Source organism: Leptopilina boulardi, unplaced genomic scaffold (genome assembly GCF_019393585.1).
Source record: "Leptopilina boulardi isolate dan_hultmark-lab unplaced genomic scaffold, ZJU_Lbou_2.1 LbouV2_60, whole genome shotgun sequence".
NCBI lineage: Eukaryota > Metazoa > Arthropoda > Insecta > Hymenoptera > Figitidae > Leptopilina > Leptopilina boulardi.
In genome coordinates this window covers 303,263-324,238 of record NW_026138006.1, presented here as the reverse complement: position 1 = coordinate 324,238, position 20,976 = coordinate 303,263, and the positions used below count along the sequence as shown (strand labels likewise).

The window sequence follows — 20,976 nt, the reverse complement described above, 5'->3', positions numbered from 1 at the left end:
ATATAAAATTATATTCCTTATGTCCCATCAAAAATTAAAACTTTGTTTTATATTTCACGTACATTTTTAAGTATAAAACACCCAAGAAAAAATCTCACTGAATAAGAAATAGATTATTAACAAAAATTATTTATCTCTAAAATTTTATAATTATTATTAATATTAATAAGTATGCAAATTAGAGGTTTAAGGTTAAACGCTATAATTATGCACAATTTTAAAAAATAAAATTAATTATTATTTTATATTCAAATGTTATTGTATATAATTAAATAATTAATATTGCTATTAAATTTCTTTCTTATTCAGTGGAATTTTTTTTCTCAACGGTTTTATACTTAGAAATGTATGTGAAATATAAAACATTTTTTAAATTTTTGATTGGACATAAAAAACAATTTTTTTTAGTAACATTTTATGAATATAATTTCAAAAATTATTAGAAATAAAAAAATGTTAAAACAAATATTATTTTTGTAAAGTACGTTTTAAGACCAAGAAATTTTTTTTTATTTTCAAATTGATCAACTGGGTTTTGAAATTTTTTTTATTTACACTGAGAGACTTTTTGCACCGTAACAGACTTTCGACAGACGGCTGCGGAGCATTCTAGCGGTCAGCTATGAAACTACGTTTTTGGTCTGCAGCCGTACAATTTTTGGAGCGTAAATGTCCAAAAAATTGACGGCCGAAAGGTTCATTTTCATTTTTGGGCAGTCACGATACAAAATTTAGAATGCAGCGCACCAAAACCTATAGTGGCGCTGCAGTCACACACGTAGTTCTGATGCGGTGCAAAAGGTCTCTCAGTGTACGACTGCTAAAAAATTTAAATTGTTATAATAACTTTAATAAAAAAAAATTTTTGGTTAAAAAATTTTCCGAAAACCCCCCCCTTCCGATTTTAATGAAACTTGGTATACTTACGTAATTTCATGCGCTGATCACGAAAATGATATTGAAAATTACCGCAAATTTCATTTTTATGGTGAAAACCATAAAAAACACCATAAAATTATGGTTTTTTGCGTTTAACTCGTAAAAAACGCAAAATTAAAAAAAATCGTTCTTACAAAAGTTGTAGAGCTTCTAAAAATGAACATTTTATGTCCTATACATTTTTTACCAAAAGTCATTAGTTTTCGAGAAAAATGCAAAAACATGAAAAGCACACTACAAAAATTACTAATACCACGAAACTGGAATTCCTATAAAGATAGTTTTGAGAGATCGCACATTAAATTTGATTCGTTTGAATATTATATTATTATGATATTATATTATATTATACATATATTATGTATATATAATATATAAGATGTCTTTCCCCCTCCCCCCCTGGAAGTAGCTCTGCACAGCAAAGAATGCAGAGGCGGGCGAAGCGCGCCATCCCTAGTATCGTTGCTCTCTATCAAAACAGACAGTCAAATTCACATTCTTAATGGTACTGGAAGGTACGGAACCCACCCCGACCCCCCTCCTCCAAGATGTCTTCCCCCCCTCCCCCCCTGGAAGTAGCCCTGCACAGCAAAGAATGCAGAGGCAGGCGAAGCCCGCCTTCCCTAGTATCGTTGCTCTCTTTCAAAACAGACAGTCAAATTCACATTCTTAATGGTACTGGAAGGTACGGAACCCACCCCGACCCCCCTCCTCCAAGATGTCTTCCCCCCTCCCCCCTGGAAGTAGCCCTGCACAGCAAAGAATGCAGAGGCGGGCGAAGCCCGCCTTCCCTAGTATCGTTGCTCTCTTTCAAAACAGACAGTCAAATTCACATTCTTAATGGTACTGAAAGGTACGGAACCCACCCCGACCCCCCTCCTCCAAGATGTCTTCCCCCCTCCCCCCCTGGAAGTAGCCCTGCACAGCAAAGAATGCAGAGGCGGGCGAAGCCCGCCTTCCCTAGTATCGTTGCTCTCTTTCAAAACAGACAGTCAAATTCACATTCTTAATGGTACTGGAAGGTACGGAACCCACCCCGACCCCCCTCCTCCAAGATGCCTTCCCCTAAAAGTTCTTTTGGAAATAGCCCTGCACAGCAAAGAATGCAGAGGCGGGCGAAGCCCGCCTTCCCTAGTATCGTTGCTCTCTTTCAAAACAGACAGTCAAATTCACATTCTTAATGGTACTGGAAGGTACGGAACCCACCCCGACCCCCCTCCTCCAAGATGTCTTCCCCCCTCCCCCCTGGAAGTAGCCCTGCACAGCAAAGAATGCAGAGGCGGGCGAAGCCCGCCTTCCCTAGTATCGTTGCTCTCTTTCAAAACAGACAGTCAAATTCACATTCTTAATGGTACTGGAAGGTACGGAACCCACCCCGACCCCCCTCCTCCAAGATGCCTTCCCCTAAAAGTTCTTTTGGAAATAGCCCTGCACAGCAAAGAATGCAGAGGCGGGCGAAGCCCGCCTTCCCTAGTATCGTTGCTCTCTTTCAAAACAGACAGTCAAATTCACATTCTTAATGGTACTGGAAGGTACGGAACCCACCCCGACCCCCCTCCTCCAAGATGTCTTCCCCTAAAAGTTCTTTTGGAAATAGCCCTGCACAGCAAAGAGTAGAAGGTTTTTTATTAAAAGATATTGTCCGTCACATAAGACATCTGCCTCTTGTGGATAATAGCTAGAAGTTGGTGATTTTCACCGTTTTTAAATATTTTGCATTTTTCTCGAAAACTAATGACTTTTGGTAAAAAATGTATAGGACATAAAATGTTCATTTTTAGAAGCTCTACAACTTTTGTAAGAACGATTTTTTTTAATTTTGCGTTTTTTACGAGTTAAACGCAAAAAACCATAATTTTATGGTGTTTTTTATGGTTTTCACCATAAAAATGAAATTTGCGGTAATTTTCACTATCATTTTCGTGATCAGCGCATGAAATTACGTAAGTATACCAAGTTTCATTAAAATCGGAAGGGGGGGGTTTTCGGAAGTTTATCCATTTATTCTAATCGCAACAGGATTAAAAAAAGATTTGACGTTGAAAATTAAAGTATTTTTTTAGGTTATATCCATATTTGAGAAATTTTGATCCAAGAAAAATAAAAATTGAAATCGTGCTGATGGATTGGCCAATCATAGCATTATAATGTCAGTGATTGTCAGGAACTCCCGAAAACGTCCTACAGGTAACTGAAAATAAGTCTGTTTTTAAACGGAATTTTTGAAAATTCATAACTCGAAAATATGAGCACTCGCACAGAAATAAAAGAAAAAAAGGAAAACGAATGCATGAAAATGTACGTTGCTAATATAAACATAAACATTTTATAAAAATTGGTAATCGTACTCAGTTTTCCGAATTTTTTTCATTAACTTATAAAAAGTCCATATTTTACCTAAATCTAGAGATTAAATAATTTTTTTTAATTTTTGAAAAAAATCATTTTTCATATTTTTAAAAATAACTTCTTTCTCGATTAAAATTTTGAGAAATTTTTGTGAAAATTGTATTCCTTGCAGGAAAACGAATCGATCCATGTATAAAAAGTATGTATTTTTCAAAATATTTCTATTGAGATTATTATTTCCATTTATGAATAACGAATTTACGACTGATCAGTGTTTTCTTTGAAACTTTCTTTGAAAAAGAAATAAATTCTTTTGATTACAGATGATAAATATTGTTTTTTTCTCATTTTGCCTATTTTCATTTAAAAGAATTATATTTTAATACGTTCGAATAATGTCGACATCAAGGGTGTGCAGCCTGCCGGCACGCGGGTGCCTGTCACACGAGGCGAGCCATATGGCTGACAATGGCGCGCACAAAACGCTGCGTTTTGGCCTACACCCCGGTCCTATCAATCGGACCCCGGGCTAGAGCAGGACTAGGCATTAGCCTTACATTTTGTTATCTGGGATAGGATTAACACCCATACACGCACTAGTTACCTAATAAAAAAAATCATTTTCGTTTTTTCAAAAAATTATGGACAATATTAGGTTTCCGAAAATATAATAAGTGGTTAAGTAGGGTATCACATTAAAAAACATTTAAAAAATAATTAAAACAAAAATATATAAAAGAAAAATGTATAAATTAAGCTTTGAGCTAAAATAACTCTTTTTCCAAGACCGATTTGTGTTTTATTGCGCGGCTCAAGAAAACTTGCTTTTAAAATTGTCTAAAATTTTAACACAATTGTTATAGATTCGTAACAGAATAGTGAAAGGCTGTTACAGATTCGTTTTAAAATTATTCTAGAAAATCATTGTATAACTGTTCCAGACTTTTTCTAGAAATAAAACAATTTAAGAAGATGACATATATAGTGTTTTGTTTCTAACCACACGGAAAACAAATTTTTGTAGCAAAATCAGTGTAATTTTCAGAATAGATAATTGTATAAATTGCTATTTAGACTGTCAAAAAATTGAGTTTCCGACACATCCCAGCAAACACGTTCTCTAAATGTTATATAACAGTGAGGACACAGTTTTATAGAACATTTGTTACAAGCTGGTTATGAATCTGTTATATAACTTCATTGTAACAGAATTCTAGAACATTATTACATGGGATTTACCGATCTGTTTTATATTATGCGAACTTCACAATTCTGTAACAATGTAATGTAACATTTCTGTAACACAATCATCACAAATTATCTGTAAATGACGTTCTAACGTAGTTCTAGAATTGTGTCCGAAAAATGTTATGTAGCTGTTCTAAAATGTTGTTGCAGATTAGTTCTGGATGACATTTGTACCTACAAGTCAGTACAATTCTGCAACAGTGTTACATAACATTTCTATAACACTATAGCAACAAATTTTCTGTAACTAATGTTCCATCGCATATCTAGAACTATATCGGAACAATGATATGTAACTGTTTTAAATTTTTATGAAGTACAGTTCTGGAATATATTTGTACCTAAGATTAAAAATTTTGAAGTGTTTATAAGTACCTTAACTGTTTTCTATGGAATCAATCAATATTGTATGTATATTCCCATGTTAGGGTAGCGTAATGGTTAGCGTATTAGTCTGTGAAGCGATATTGCTATAGAACAGTTGAAATATGACACTGTTCTATCTATGTTTAGTTTAGAGTTTCCTTTTTCCATTACATCAAGTTTTAATATTTTGTTAAGAATAATGATATTTAGCATGTATTTTTAGGTAATAATCTTGCGATAATGGTTATGTACCATTTTATAGTTGTTACAAAACAGTTTTAGAACTGTTACAAATGTAACATATTTGTAACCATATTCTATATCTGTTACAGAATCTTACATATCCGCTAAGTACAACATTTTGCGTAACCAGTGACTCACAGGTTCTTAACCAGTTACAGAACATGTTCTCAAAAAATTTGTAGCAGTTTTGTAACTGACCTGTAACAGTGTTTGCTGGAATATAATTATAAGTAGCACAATTCCATTTGTGTTAATACAAAGGCATAGCGCATGCGCAAAAAATGTAAGTATGACACATGAGATTTTTGTATTTTCCAATAGTCAGCTTTTTATGAATACTACAACTGCGATTTTTAAATGGCGGCAGAGATGCTGTTAATAACACAGCAAATTTTTTTCCCTGCAGTTACTAACCTGTTCTTTTTTGTTCTAAAACAATTACATAATTATTCTAAAACAGTGATTACAAGCTGAAAATGCATATAGGAATTTTCAATATGGTAGTTTTTCAACTAGATAAGAATTTGTTTAAAGAAATTATGTTATAAATTTTTAGGACTTACCAAAATGGATCAATTAAGTGTAGCATGTCTTCAGTTGCTTTATCAACAACTGTTTGATTGCTAAAGCGCATAAACTGTTTTGCAGCATGTGGTCCCAGGGTTGTAGTAACATAATTAATTAATACTTCTGATGTAGATTTCGGCAATTCATATTTAGATAATACTTCAAATCCAAAAGTAGGATAGCTGCTGACATTCTGTCTAATAATAAGAGGATACTTTTCCATGACCTATAAAACACATCATTTTAAAAATGAAATATTACATTACGTTTCATGTCCGCCAAATAATGTTCTAAAACATTTTACACAAGACTGCAAAAAAAAATTCGGTTGTCAGAGATCGAGGAGTCATTTCCCATAGTTTTTGGTGCGCTAAATCCGAATCTAGTAACGAAAACCTCCTATCATGTCAGGATTTTGAGAAAAGTGGGGGTAGAAGTCTTAAAAATCACCTTTTTGGCAATTTTTGAAAATTTCTACCGGGCAAACCCGACGTGCTAGAGACTTGTACTAGGAGTCAAATTAAAGCTTGAACCGTGTACCTGACGAAGATATAGCGATATTGACAACAACAAAATAAATTAGCTGTCAAAAATGATTTTTTTAAGTTGTAAAACTCAAAAATTGACTCACAATGTCCGTAAATACAACTATTTTAAAAAATAATTGGATTCGCTTGAAAATTGTTACTCGGGGGGGGGGGGTTTCGGGATCGCGGATTACTAATAAGATGTCAGTTTTTAAAAATTCATAATGGTGGATCCAATATGGCCGACGACTTTTTTAAAAATTGATTCAATCCAACATATTGGATCCGCTATTTTGAATTTTAAAAATCTAACATCTTATTAGTAATCCGCGATCCCGAAAACCCCCGAGTAACAATTTCCAAGCGAATCCAATTATTTTTTAAAATGGTTGTATTTACGGACATTGTGAGTCAATTTTTGAGTTTTACAACTTAAAAAAATCATTTTTGACAGCTAATTTAGTTTGTTGTTGTCAATATCGCTATATCTTGGTCAGGTACACGGATCAAGCTTTAATTTGACTCCTAGTACAAGTCTCTAGCACGTCGGGTTTGCCCGGTAGAAATTTTCAAAAACTGACAAAAACCTGATTTTTGGGACTTTTACCTCTGACAACCGAAATTTTTTTTTGCAGCCTTGTGTTATTTAAAAAAAAAGTTGTTGTAGAAGCAGTCAAAAAGATAAATAGTATATTACGATAATAGGCCGGAAAGTTGGTATCTCGCTCACCAGGGCATCCATTTTTCTGACCATGTGTCGTATACAAATTTTTCTTTATCTCCAACGAAAGTACATTACATTATATTAAAAAAATTGTAACTAATAAATATTTTTTTACTTTAAAATAAATCTTTGAAAATAACCTCAAAATAACCGTAATCTCCCCTTAATTAATAAAATTGCATTAGAACGTATAGCTTGCGTTCAACCACCTATACTTTTGTCGCCTGAGAAAACAGTCTATTCAATATAAGAGGAATGCGTTTAACATAAGCGAATTTTCCTTTCAATATTTTTCTAAGAGGACTTTCTTTTACGATAAAAGGAATGTTCTTTAAAATAGTTCCTTTTGTCTTTAGAGGATTTTAATTTACTATTAAAAGTACAGATTTTAACATACCCTGGCGGAATGTATGATGAAATTGCTAATATAATAACTTGGTCAATAATGCTCCCTCAACCTCCAATGTACCTACTGATAGTTTAAAATCACAAGTGATCAGTACATTACAAGATTTTTCTAAAGCTTCTGATCTTGAGGGATGTCGAGTATATAGAATAGGTTCTAATGCGCAGGTCTCACGGAAGCCTCGACCTGTGAAGTTAGTGTGTGTGTCGGAGGAGAAGGCACAAGTGATACTGAGGTCCTTTATAGCAGCAAAAAGGGACCCGACCCTAGATTCGAAATTGAAAAACTTGTCCTTAACAACCGACAAGACGCCAATGCAGAGAGGGGAAATTCGGGATGTTCAGGAGCAGCTCATGATACGTCGACAGGAGGGAGAGACGAATATTACAATGGTTTATCGTCGTGGAGTCCCCACTATCATCAAGATCCCCCCCGGAGACGTACGACCACTGTCACTTTGCAAGTGGGCGGGTCGACTTCCAATCCTATATGACTCCTCCCAATTGTGTCTTATGTGCGTCCCCTTCTTTCAAGTCTCATTCATTCATGGAAATCTATTACCAGAGCGTCAGGGGCGTACGAACTAAAACTCATCAGCTCCGTGAATGTATCTCTCTTAATAGTTATAGTTTATATATTCTTACAGAAACTTGGTTAAATACAAATATAAATACTCAAGAATTAGGTTTTAAAAAATATGATGTTTATCGTTTTGATAGAAATAATAATTCTAGTGTAAAATCAAGAGGTGGTGGTGTACTTATAGCTGCTCGTAGAAATTTGCGTAGTTCATTTATTGAAACAAATGTCTTTTCTATTGAACATGTGTTCATAAAATTCAGGAAAAATAATGTTCTGTATATAATAGGATGTTTTTACATACCACCTAATTCCCCATTCAGTATTTTTTCTGAAGTGTGTAATATCATTGAAGATATACATGATAGATATAATAGTGCAGTTTTTTAATTGTTGGTGACTTTAATTTGCCGTTTTTAACACAGTTTTTTGTTGGATCAGTCTCACAATTAGAATTAAATGCATCTTTAACTAATCAACAAGAACAAATTGCTTCCCTTCTGTTGGACACAACAAACTTTGCCGGTTTATCACAAATAAATAAAATAGTTAATACTTATGGTTCAATTTTGGATTTAATTTTTTGTAATAGTGTAAATTTTGCTGTTGAGGTACTTAATGACTCTATATTACCGCTGGATAACTATCATCCATGTTTGTTGATAAATGTTTTTTCTAATGTTCATGAAAATATTTCTTATAATAGTGCGCAAAACCTTAATGCAGCTTATGATTTCAAGAAAGCTAATATAGCTGGTATTGTTACCTTATTAAATTCAACTAATTGGAATTTGTTACTGAGTGATGAGAATGTTGATAACGTTGTGACTATTTTTTATGAACATTTGTATAATATTTTTGATACTCATACACCACTGAAACATATTGCCTCTTCGAATTTCCCACATTGGTTTTCAAATGAATTAAAAAACTTGGTTTGTGATAAGAAGACTGCTCATTTAAGTTATACTAGAAATAAATGTAACACAAATTATTTAAAATTTTCCAAATTAAGGTCAGAATGTAAAAAACTTTCTAAAATTTGTTACAATAATTATATATCAAATGTTGAAAAATCTATTTTGGATAATCCAAAACAATTCTGGAACTATGTTAAATCTAATCGTCAAGATCATAACATTCCTACACATATGTTTTATAAGGATGAATCTGGTGATACATATTTAGAAATTTCTAATCTTTTTGCGAAACACTTTAAGTCAGTGTACACATTACCTTCTGCTAGTGTCCCAGATTTAACCTTCAATCATAAATTTGATGTGAACCTTAATTCAATAACAATCAATAGAAATGATATTTTCAAAAAAATTAAAGACTTAGATGTCAGTAAGGGGCCAGGTCCCGATAGAATTTCTCCATTCATTGTAAAGTCATGTGGATATTCGTTAATTGAACCTTTGTTTATAATTTTTAATAAATCGCTAAAATATTGTGTTTTTCCATATGAATGGAAGAAGGGAATGATAACTCCAGTTTATAAGTCTGATAATAAAAACAATACCCAGAACTATAGGCCTATAACAATTTTAAGTGTTTTTGCAAAAATATTTGAGAGTATAATTTATGATAATTTTTATACATCGGTCTCTGAAGCTATAATTGATGAACAGCATGGTTTCATCAGGGGTAGATCCACTGTATCAAATTTGGGTATTTTTACAACCTTTTTAACAGAAAAATTAGAAAAGGGATTGCAAGTAGATGTTATCTATGCTGATATATCGAAGGCGTTTGATAAGGTGGACCATAATATACTTATAAATAAATTGAAATCGCTAGGCATTTCTGACAACATTGTTCTTTTTTTTCAAAAATTATCTTTCTGACAGGTATCAGGTGGTAAGGGTTGGTGGTGAATTTAGCGATCCTTTTCTAGCAACTTCTGGGGTATCACAGGGATCACGCCTAGGTCCCTTAATTTTCTTTTTATATATGAATGATATTAAGCAAATATTCAGGCACTCCTCGTTCTTACTTTATGCTGACGACCTCAAGTGTTATAAAGTGATTCATCCGTCTACCTTTCAAAAAGATATTTTGAAGTTACAAAAAGACTTAAAAAGACTCCAAAAATGGTGTGTTAAAAATCATTTAAGTATAAACATTAAAAAGAGTTTTGTTGTAACCTTTTCGAAAGGTAGTGTAAATTTATATTTAAACAACTACACTATTGATGGTCATATTTTGGAGAGAGTAGAGAGGGTGCGTGATTTGGGTGTTGTATTTAATAGTAATTTAGTATTTAATGATCATATTACTGAGACTGTTTCAAAAGCCTCTAAAGTCTTGGGTTTTATAATGAGATGTGCCTCTGTTTTTCATAACATGTTAACCATCAGGACTTTATACCTGACGCTTGTCAGAACAATTATTGAATATGCATGTATCATTTGGGCACCTTTCTACATCTTCCATATAATCAGAATTGAACGTGTTCAGAACAAATTTCTTAGATTTGCTGCGAGATTGCTCAATATCCCCTTTGACGTGCATACACATGATTACAGGGAACTTAGATCGGTATTAAATATACCATTGTTAAATTCACGGTTCTACTTTGCAGATATGGCTTTTTTGTATAGACTTATGAATGGAGCTATCTTTTGTCCTTCACTTCTCTCTATGATAAATTTATCAGTGCCCAGAATGTTTTCTAGGCGATATACATTGTTTTCGGTGGCATTTCACAGAACTAATTATGGTAATAACTCATTGATTGCTAGACTTAGCAGAGAGGCAAACATGATTTCTAACGACATTAATTTCTTTGATAATAATGTCACACGGTTCACATCATCATTACGTAATATCTTGCTAAACGAAAACTAAAATATCTTTTCTTAAGTGGCTACCTAGATTTAGTAAAATATAGTATTGTAATTTTTAGTTTTAGGAGTACTTTTGTACGAAAGGGCATGTCCCGTTATATTCCAAATAAATAAATAAATAAATAAATCAATAAGTTTTATGCATTTTAAGATGATTATTGTTAAATAATTATAAAATTTTTATGTTTTTATTAATTTCAATATATTGCAGTTGATTGTCAACATTTGTCGATAAAATCAATGGAGCCGCGCTTTTTAGCAGGTAGGTGGCAGCACTCTTATTTTCTTTTCTTTAAATTTTTTTTATCAAAAGCAAAATTATTTGTTCAGCGGAAATATTAGTAAAAAATTAAACTTTTCACCAATATTTTTGATTAAATAATAATTTTTTTCACCATTATTTTCTTTAAAGATTTTTTTTCACCAATATTTTTAATAAAAAAATCGTTTTTTATCGATATTTTTGATAAAAAAATGTATTTTTTACCAATATTTTTGATTAATACATCAATTTTTTTTATGAAATAATACATAAAATTTTTTTTGATAAAAAAAAATTATTTTTTTCACCAATAATATTTTTTTATGAAAATATTAATTTTTTAAAATAAAATAATACATTTTTTTACTAATATTTCCGCTGAACAAATAATTTTGCTTTTGATAAAAAAAATTTAAAGAAAAGAAAATAAGAGTGCTGCCACCTACCTGCTAAAAAGCGCGGCTCTATTGATTTTGTCGACAAATGTTGACAATCAACTGCAATATATTGAAATTAAAAAAAGCATAAAAATTTTATAATTATTCAACAATAATCATTTTAAAATGCATAAAACTTATTGATTTTAATAATTATATTAGCAATTTCATCATTTTTATACAATTTAGATAAAATTTCAATTTCGATCTCGTGCTCCACGAATGCTCCGCAAAAAAAACACAAAAGCACTCACAAATGTATCATATTTGTACATAATTTTTAAAAATTTTATTTAAAAAAAACGTTCTGATTTTCGTGCATACATTGATGTCAAATGTGTAAGTATATTGTTTTTAACAAATCACTTTATATTCATAACAGTAATACAAAAAAATTTTGTTGAATAGACGTGAGAATTGTACGTTTTCTTTACGAATATTGCTTAGTTTTGAGGTTATTCGCGGTTTCCCAATGGGAAATAAACCATTGGTTTAATAATGGCTCAACATTGGGAGCCAGTCGTTCCAATATTGATGCAAGGATGGCACCCAATTTTGGACCGCGAATGGTAAAATCTTGGGATGATCACGACGTTGCCAATCATTGGTAGCCAATATTGTTTACAAAAAACGGATTCTCAAAAGCTTGGTTATTAATAGCAGGTTACAAAGATTGGGCTAGTATTGGAAGCCAATCATTAGTTATCAACAATGGTACAACCTTAGTAGCCAATTATTAACCCAGCATTTCAATACTCCTTATATGTCTTGGTAGCCAATGACAAAACAATATTGGATACCTAATAAAGGCATTATCATTCCAAAAATTAATAAAACGTGGTCCACTATTGGCAGCCAATAGTTCGTTAAGATAAGAATACAAAAATTTCATTCAATTCATTTCACATATGGAGATAATTAAAATATCCCCTGTCTCCAAAACCGCAAAGTGTGAAAAAAAAATTGAATTCTGATTTCAACGACAAAGAAGTCCGTTCCTATAATGTGAGGATAACACCTTGATTGCAAGTGGAAACGACTACCATACACCCTATACGCCACATGTCTGAATTATTGTCGTGTAAGCATTTTTCGACGCAGAGAAGAAATCTTCAAATGCGATTTCAAACAATGTGTGAAAGGTTTAATAATTTTTTATCACACTACATTTTATAAAAATTTATATAATTAAAAACATAAAATAATATTTTTAAAAAATTTATTTACTTTTAAAAAATATTTAATATAATAATAAAAATTATTTTATTTAATCTAATTGTTTTTAATTTTAAAAATAACTATTTTACAAAATAATTCTAGATTTTCTTAAACATCTTTTTTCAGAATTAATAATTATTTACTTAAAGTGTTAATTATGAAAAAATACTAATTTTTAAAAATAATTTTATTTAAAAATTGTAAAAATAGAAAAAAATGCTCTAAAATATTTTTGAATCAAATAATTTATAGAAATTACATAGTATTTTTAATTCATAATTAACTCTTTAATTTGATAATTATTAATTTAGAAAAAGAATCCTGGAAAAATATTGAGTTATATTGTAAAATAATTATTTTTAAAATTAAAAACAATTTGATTGAATAAAATAATTTTAATTAATATTAAAAATATTTAAAAAAAATATAATTTCAATATATGGACCAATATTAAAATAACTATATTGTGATTGAAATTCTGACAAACGTAAGTTTTTAGTTTGTTTTATTTCATATGTTAAATAAAAGATTTTCTCAGCCCAAAATATGTATATTCAAAAATAATTTATAGCAAATTTCTTGTTTTATAACTTTTGAATAAAATTATTTATAAAAATTAGTCATTTATTTATTTATTTAATGAGTCATTTAATGAGTAATAGTAATTAATATTATTTTGAATTTGTCACTCGGCAGTATTAAAGATATGTATGAGGATATTATATGAAATAATAAGTACAATTATAATGAAATGAAAAGTGCACTGAATTAGCAATTTTTTCAAGGTTTCGAAAAAAAAACCATTTGAGTATATCTGAGGCACGGACGTTGAGCGCCTAGGTGGGAGAAGAATGTTGAGCCATTGGACGGTCACATCTTGGAAAGGGTAAAATTCTAAAATTTTACCCCTTCTCTCACTTTCTCCCACCTAGGTCCTCAACGTCCGTGCCTCAGATATACTCGAATGCTTAAATTTTTCGTAACCTTGAGAAAATTGTTATTTCATTGTGTTAAAGACGGATGTTGATTAACTAAAATAAAATAAAGTAAAATAATTTTGAAGAAAAATAATAAGATTAGAAACAACACTAATTTTTATTATTAACAACCCGCTTATTCGGAAAGCGTAATTGCTCTTCGCTACACAAGATAGAAAAAGGGTAGTGGACTGTCGCCTAGAGTGTTATCTATTCAACACCCCCGGGTAGACGGTATTTTGTTGAAAATATTCACAAAGAAAGAAATGAGATAACACAAATAAAGGTGACTAAATAAATTGAGAATTGAATTAACATACAATAAGATAACATTTATTCATACAACCCCCAAAATGTGTACATTCAATTCCCCAATTAAAATCTTTAATATAAAAATGATTACAATTAGAAACTTTGCTACTTTAAGCTACTTGAATTTTAAATTCAAGTCTCACAAATAAATATTATTTGTCGTAAATACAACAAATAAAAACAACCAATAACAAAATAGAGATTTTAACAACAAGAGAAACAATTTGTGTATTTAGAGTGAGTGTGATAGTGTGTGTTAAATGATGTTTATTTATCGTATTTAGATTTTATATATGTTTAAATTAATATATATATAGCATCGAAGCTACTCACCAGAATAATAATAAAATAAAGATACTGAAAAGTATCTAATTACTTTTCAACGTTTGATATTAGAACTTCGGATTTCATATAATATATGATTCACAAACATGCGGAAGTATATCCTTTCTTCCTCTGTTCTAAAATAAATTCCTTTTATTTAACCTTTAATATTTATTGACTTGCAACAATTATTTTAATACTTCAAAGTCTGCTTATTAAAAATTCAGAAGTTTGGGTTCACCAAACCCGAATTTTCCAAACAGTTAGTTTTGAAATATAAACAATTGTTGTTATAAACAAAATAAAACACTTTCTGAATTTAATCGTAACTTGCACTTTTAACGATTATAGCACTCTGCATTTGATAATTAATTTATCCTTCTTTTTAATTTTAAGAACTTTTATATAACAATTGATTTTACAAATGTGGAATTTTCACTGTATTGTTGAGATAATTTCGTAGACTCTACCCTTTCTGAGGGGAGTAAATAACTGAATCAACCACCTTTGGTGGGAACAAAACTGAAATAAAAATTCTTCCGCCTTTTTGCGGGTAATACGTCCACCTTGCGGGAAATATAAAATAAGACTCCTTGAATAATAATTTGGTGGCAACGATCACGCCCTGTTGGTATGCGATTTTTAGGAGGTGGGAGGGTTGATTTTGCAATCAACACCTCGTTGTCTCCATGCAAGTTTTGGCAATCTTGCATTTTACTAGTGGCGTGATCGGTTCAACCACCTGAATTATCGGTATACTTTATATGTTTCCTCATTTTCCAAAATAATGTGGCAACTCTTTACAGTGTAAGTCCCACAACTTGTGCAATCGATCAATAATTTAGTTCAAATTATTTCGCAATATGAGGTTCAATAATCTGAATTCATTTGCGAAATAATTTTGATTTGGAAATTAAATAAAATAATAAAAAAAATGAAATTATAAATATTAATTGAATTATTTAGAAGTATTATTTAAATATTCTAGTTCCCGAAAATTAATAGGTGAATGTGTTTGTGTTGTTCATGTTGTAGGTGTATAAGTATTATAATATAATAACAATATAATATAAAAATATAAACATAAATATTATTTCTAATGAATAATATTTAGCAAAAAAAAATTAAAAATTACGGAAATCCGTCCGTAACAAATACCCCCCTTTGTTCTGGCTGACGTCCCTTGGCAGCCTGTGTAGGTGTGATGTCATCTATTTATAATTTTTTTACAAAGAATCCTTTAGTGGTTTTACATTTTTTAAATGTTTACAAATTGTTTAAGATTGCAAAAATGTTGTAGGATGTAGCATAGCTGAAAACAAAAATTCTAACGAGAACTGATTTTCCTTTTATAATGATAAATAGTCGTTTCCTCTTTTTTTTGTTTTAGGAAGATTTTTAGGGATAGGTCAAATAAGTTCTCGTCCTTAAAAATGTTTTGCATGGAGAAAGAAATAATAAAAAAAACTGATATTTTTCTTTAAAAAAAAATTGAGAAATAAAAGAATAAAATAAAAACCAGCAATTTATTAAATTTCATTGTTTTGATTACGTTATAAATTGGTATATAAAAATAAAACAAATTAGAAGCTGATATTTTGTTAAGTTTGGTTAATTTAGAATTATTATATAATTATCGATTTTAATAGTTTACTAATTTTGCTCAAGTTAAAAAAAAATAACACATAAATTCAAGTGTATGGATGTATTCTAAAATAATTAAAAAGAAAATTGAAATATTTACACTTAGTTTCTTTTACCTAAAAAAAATGTGTTGTATATGAATATCAATTGTTTTCATTTTTTTTCGGGCATTCATATATGTTATGTGATTAAACCATGTATATTATAACCCTAAAAATTAAATCTATAGATAAATTATTTAAGTAACCCATTAGTGTTTTTTTTGTCTTTTTATGAATTGTATGTTTATAAAATATAACCCCTGTAATATATCCCTGAATGTGTATATATTATGGTTATACAGTATTAAATAATAATTAATCCCATTCTTTTTATTCAGTTACGTTAAAAGTTACTTTACAAGTATTTGTAATTAAAATTAATATGTTGTTTAATCTATAAATTTAGGTTATTCCCTAATGTTTTTTTTTAATATTGTTTATTGTTACTATTATTAATACTAATTAATAGTATTTTAATAGTTATGATGAGTTTATTAATTGTATTACCCGAAATTAATAATATTCATATAGTTTAATCGTTTAAACCCTTATATTTACAAAACAAATTATTTGAAAGCCAAAGACAAGATACAAGTTAATATTTATTTGTTTGCTTGTATTTCATCAGTAAAAAGAAAATCGTATGCCTCTAAACTTTTGACTAAAGTTTTGAATGATAAAAAAAAATTTTCGATTTTTTTTAACATACATATTTTACTAATTGTTAAGTATAACGCAAGTTTAGCAAAATAAATACTGTAATTTATACGAGAAGACTGTGAAATACGTTTTTCTCAATTACATTTTAGCTCAAATTTTAGACCAACGTATACAATTCGTAAATTTATATATGTTCGTTGTATAATTATTTAAACGTAAAAATAGTGTTAAAATTGATTTAAAACTATATGCCTGTAACCTTGTTTTTTAAAATTAGATTAAAGTTAAAATTTGTTATTAGCTTTAAAAAAAATTTCTATAGAGACAACAACTATCCTAAACAGAATTGTTATTTGTGAATCTCAAATTTCAAAATGTAGTATCCTTGCTTGTTTTTTTTAACCATATATTCTGTTTTATTCTTTGTGTTATGTATTTGAGTTGGATATATTTAATCCTTTATGCGCAGGTTCTAACTAGTCACTTTTGTTTAGTCCTATTCGCCGTCGATCTTCTATTAATTTTGTTTACTCTTTTCTGTCTTCTACCCCATAGTACCTGACTAAATAAAATTTTCACCCATAAAGAGTTATTTTTTGTTTTATCATTGTCCTTTATTTTTTTTCTTTGCATTTTTATGTGTTTTCTTCTCGTTAACTTTCAATTCGTTTTCTGTTTATTCTTCTGTTTCTTCATTACTTGGAAAAATTTGATTATCCTTAGACTCTTTTTGTTTTGCTTCTTCTTTTTCATCTTCTTCTTCATTTTTAAGAATTGGATAATCCTGAAGGTATGAATCTTCTCCAGTGACCGACCGATTGCGATTATTTTCAAGAGAATCTTCATTTTTATCGATTAATATGCATTCTTCTTGTTTGCCTTCTTTTCCTCCTTTTGACATGTTCATAGTATGTATTTGTAACGTTTCGGATTCTAGTTTACTACGCATCATTCGATTTATTGTAGAAATACTTGTCTCTCGAGATTTTCTTATTTCTTCTAACCTCTTTTCTACCTTAACCCTTAGTTCTGGTGAAATAGGTTTGGTTTCCTCTGTTGTTTCCTTTAGTTTCACGATGACTTTAGGTTTGATTCTCAGTTCACTTTTTTTAGGAAGTACTTCTTCTGTCACTTGTTTTTCTAAACACCTTTCAATTCTTCTGTATTCAGGGTCCATAAAAGCATCAGGTTCTGCTGATTTTAATTGCGATTTCTGTGTCTCGTATAGAAACCAGCTACTTGATTTTTCTTTTAATAAAAATGGTCTTCCTAAAAGTCCTTCTGCTGAAATAGGAAATGTGGAATCTACTACGTGGAAAAGAGATTTGATTCCAAGAATTTCTAATTCTATTGTCCCTATTGTATATAAATCTTCCCAACAAACTCCTTTAATACACGTTACGTCTTTTGTATTTACTGGCGCATCAGGTCGCAATACTGTAGTTTTTATGATATTTATTTTAACCTCATTATCTTCAAAAAATAGAGTTTTATCACCTACAAGATAATTTACTTCTAACTCTACCGTGGGTTGCCCTCTTCCAATTTCATTAAGTTCAATGGTATTACATGCTGGAAAATGACTTCTATTGTCATCTACATTCCTAGGTTCATAAGATGTTTTATTATTCTCCATTGACATGTTATTTGAAAATTCTTGATCATCGTAATTTTCTTTATTTTCCCATCTAATAAAATCTGCATTATGTGCTTCGTATGGTTCTTGGAAAGTGTCTGGTTTACTACCCTTCGTTGATCAAATTCGTAATTCCTAGCATTAGGCGTAATGTAATTAATATGTGTTTCCTGCTCTATGAATGGGATAGGTTGTACTGGCTTAGACGCAGTTATTAAAAAATTGTAAAAGATATTTAAAAAAGGTCTTCCTATTACACCATCTGTTTTTACTTCAAAATTTGGTTTTACCACATGAAAAGTATATTGTTTGTCAAATATCGAAATTTCTACTGTGCCTAGTGTGTAAAATGCAGTTTTCGACACTCCTGTCATGTACGATGCTTCAGAGGTTCTAACTGGCGCATCAGGGCTTAACGCGTCAGATTTTATAATGTTAAGGGGGGAACACCAGTTGTAACTTTCGAAAAATCAATTTTTTTTTTTGTGCATTTTCTTAAAGTACACATATTTAGAAATGTGTCTGTAAATTTCAAAGTTGATCCGGTGAAAAATAAATGAGATATACAGAACACTGCATCGGCGCGTCCCGTGGCTTCATACAAGGTGGCCAGCCATAACTGACCCTAACGACAGATGGCCTTTTCCTATGATTTAGAAACGGCAACCACTGCGGAAGAGTTATTATATGGTCCAAGAATCGATGACTCTTTGTAACTTGGAAACAAAATTTCTTCTGAACAAAAAAAAGTAAGTTGAAACTTTGAATGCGTTTTTCTCAAAATGACATTTTCCAAGTCGGTGACCACGATTACTCGAATACCATTAAACCGATTTATTTAAAATTTAGTGTGCTTCATTTACACATATAAGTCTAGTTCGTGATCGAAGGATTTTTTTTTTTATGCAAAACTTTTTTTTATATAGCTGAAAATCGACCGTATTTTTTTAACGAAAATCATACTTTTGACTTTGACAGGTCGCCATTTTGTCAAATTTTTTTTTTTTTTTAAATCCTTCGATCACGAACTAGATAATCTTATAATAAATGTAAATCAATTTCATTTTTGTATTTCAGACGAAGTATACTTGCAGAATGCTGGTCACCGCAATTCGCCTTTTTTCTTAAGACGCCACTTCAATGGCTCATATCTCCAAAAGTTTTTGTTAAAAAAATTTTTTTTTTCTTTTAAATTACAGCTTTTTACATGTACTTTTAACTAATAAATAGTATTCTTTAAAAAGATTCATTGTTCTTTTGGAAAATATTCTTGAAAAAAGCATTATTTTTTGAGTTACAACTGGTGTTCCCCCCTTAATATCGGCCCCTCCATCTACAAAAAAACTGGCTTTTCCTCCTACTAAATAATCCCCAGGTAATTTTACTGCAGGCGATTCAGTTACTGTCTCACTTATTTTAAAAATGACTGGTTTTCTTGAAAACGTACCATTGGCTGACGCGTTTGATCGTTCGAGCTCGTCGTAGCGTCTTCCCGACGAGCTAGCTCCCAGTTTAAAGGACGGTTAGTGTTGTCCCTTTCTACTGAAGCTGCTCTACTATTCTGATAAATTTTTCTTTCCCCATTTCCATAATCGGTAGGGTATCTATTTTCCCAATTTTCCTTAGGCCTATTTATGTTATGGCGGTTTTCTTGTGCATATCTACTGGGACTTTGATACCTATTTCCCCAACTGTTTCTACCCGCGTTAGGGTTGTAAAGTCTAGTGTCGTCATAGTCATTGCTACGCCCTGTATTATCATCCTGGGTTTCCCCATAATTATTTTTACCATAATTTATATTATAATTTCTATCCTCTCTTTGTTCGTACCTGAGTTGATAATTTTCCGAATCCTGATATCGTCCCCTACTAGACCGATTTTCACCATTATATCTATTTCTATCTCTTTTTTCATCATAACTTCTGTTACCTCTAAAATCATTTTGCCTTCCCCTTGGCGGGGACCCAACCCCCTGATTATTGTCGTGTTAATGAGTGATATACGATGAATAACCTCCGTTAATGGGTTTCATTTTTCTGTCCTGAGCCGCCTTCGCATATCTGTAGGCTTCCTCTAAATTTCTGGGAGCGCGTGCATCTACCGCATTCATAATTTCATCAGGCAACGCCCCAACAAACGCTTTTAACGCCGTTTGCTTTACTACATTCATGGTTACTGTCTCTGTATTAGCGTCGAATGTAGCGCGTAAGGCTGCACTTGCCCCGCTAAGTAGTCTCAACAACCTATCATAAAGGTCGGCTAAGTTTTCATTCCTATACATTTTTAAGTTCATAATTTCCCCATAATATACTTCAAATGGTTGCCCTGGCGCGAATCTTTCTTTCAATAAATCTATTATATCCGTAAGTCTGGCAAATTGTTTATTGTCTGTGCAGTCCCTTGCGGCTCCTGACAATTTTCCTAGCACTGAAGCAATTAACGTTCCTTCATACTCAGGAGGAAAAGTTAACGCTGCCATTACTATATCCTGTATAAAATCTTTAACCGACATGTTTCTTCCATCGAAAACCCTTATCTGCTGTAGAGCAGTTTGAATATACAAAGTATCTGCGATAGATCGGGCAGCGGCAAAACCAGCATCTTCTTCGCCGTTTGCGATAAAGGGTCGCTGAAGAGGTAACCCAGAATGGAAACCCAAATCTGTCCT

General features: G+C 31.1%; 1 protein-coding gene and 1 long non-coding RNA gene across 7 annotated transcripts in view; one reads left to right on the top strand and one right to left on the bottom strand.

Annotated features, from left to right (window-relative positions):
- LOC127290350 (rhodopsin-like) overlaps positions 1-20,976 on the bottom strand; it is a 699,229-nt gene that overhangs the window by 649,175 nt on the left and 29,078 nt on the right. For all 6 annotated transcript variants that reach the window (XM_051318856.1, XM_051318854.1, XM_051318858.1 and 3 more), the window contains one exon: positions 5,709-5,938. In XM_051318856.1, the coding sequence (XP_051174813.1) occupies positions 5,709-5,935 (227 nt within the window). In that variant the 5' untranslated portion in view covers positions 5,936-5,938. The remainder of the gene's footprint in view (positions 1-5,708; positions 5,939-20,976) is intronic.
- Positions 18,731-19,551, top strand: LOC127290355 (uncharacterized). Its single transcript, XR_007844309.1, has 2 exons — positions 18,731-19,057; positions 19,386-19,551. It is a non-coding gene; the product is annotated as an uncharacterized LOC127290355 (long non-coding RNA).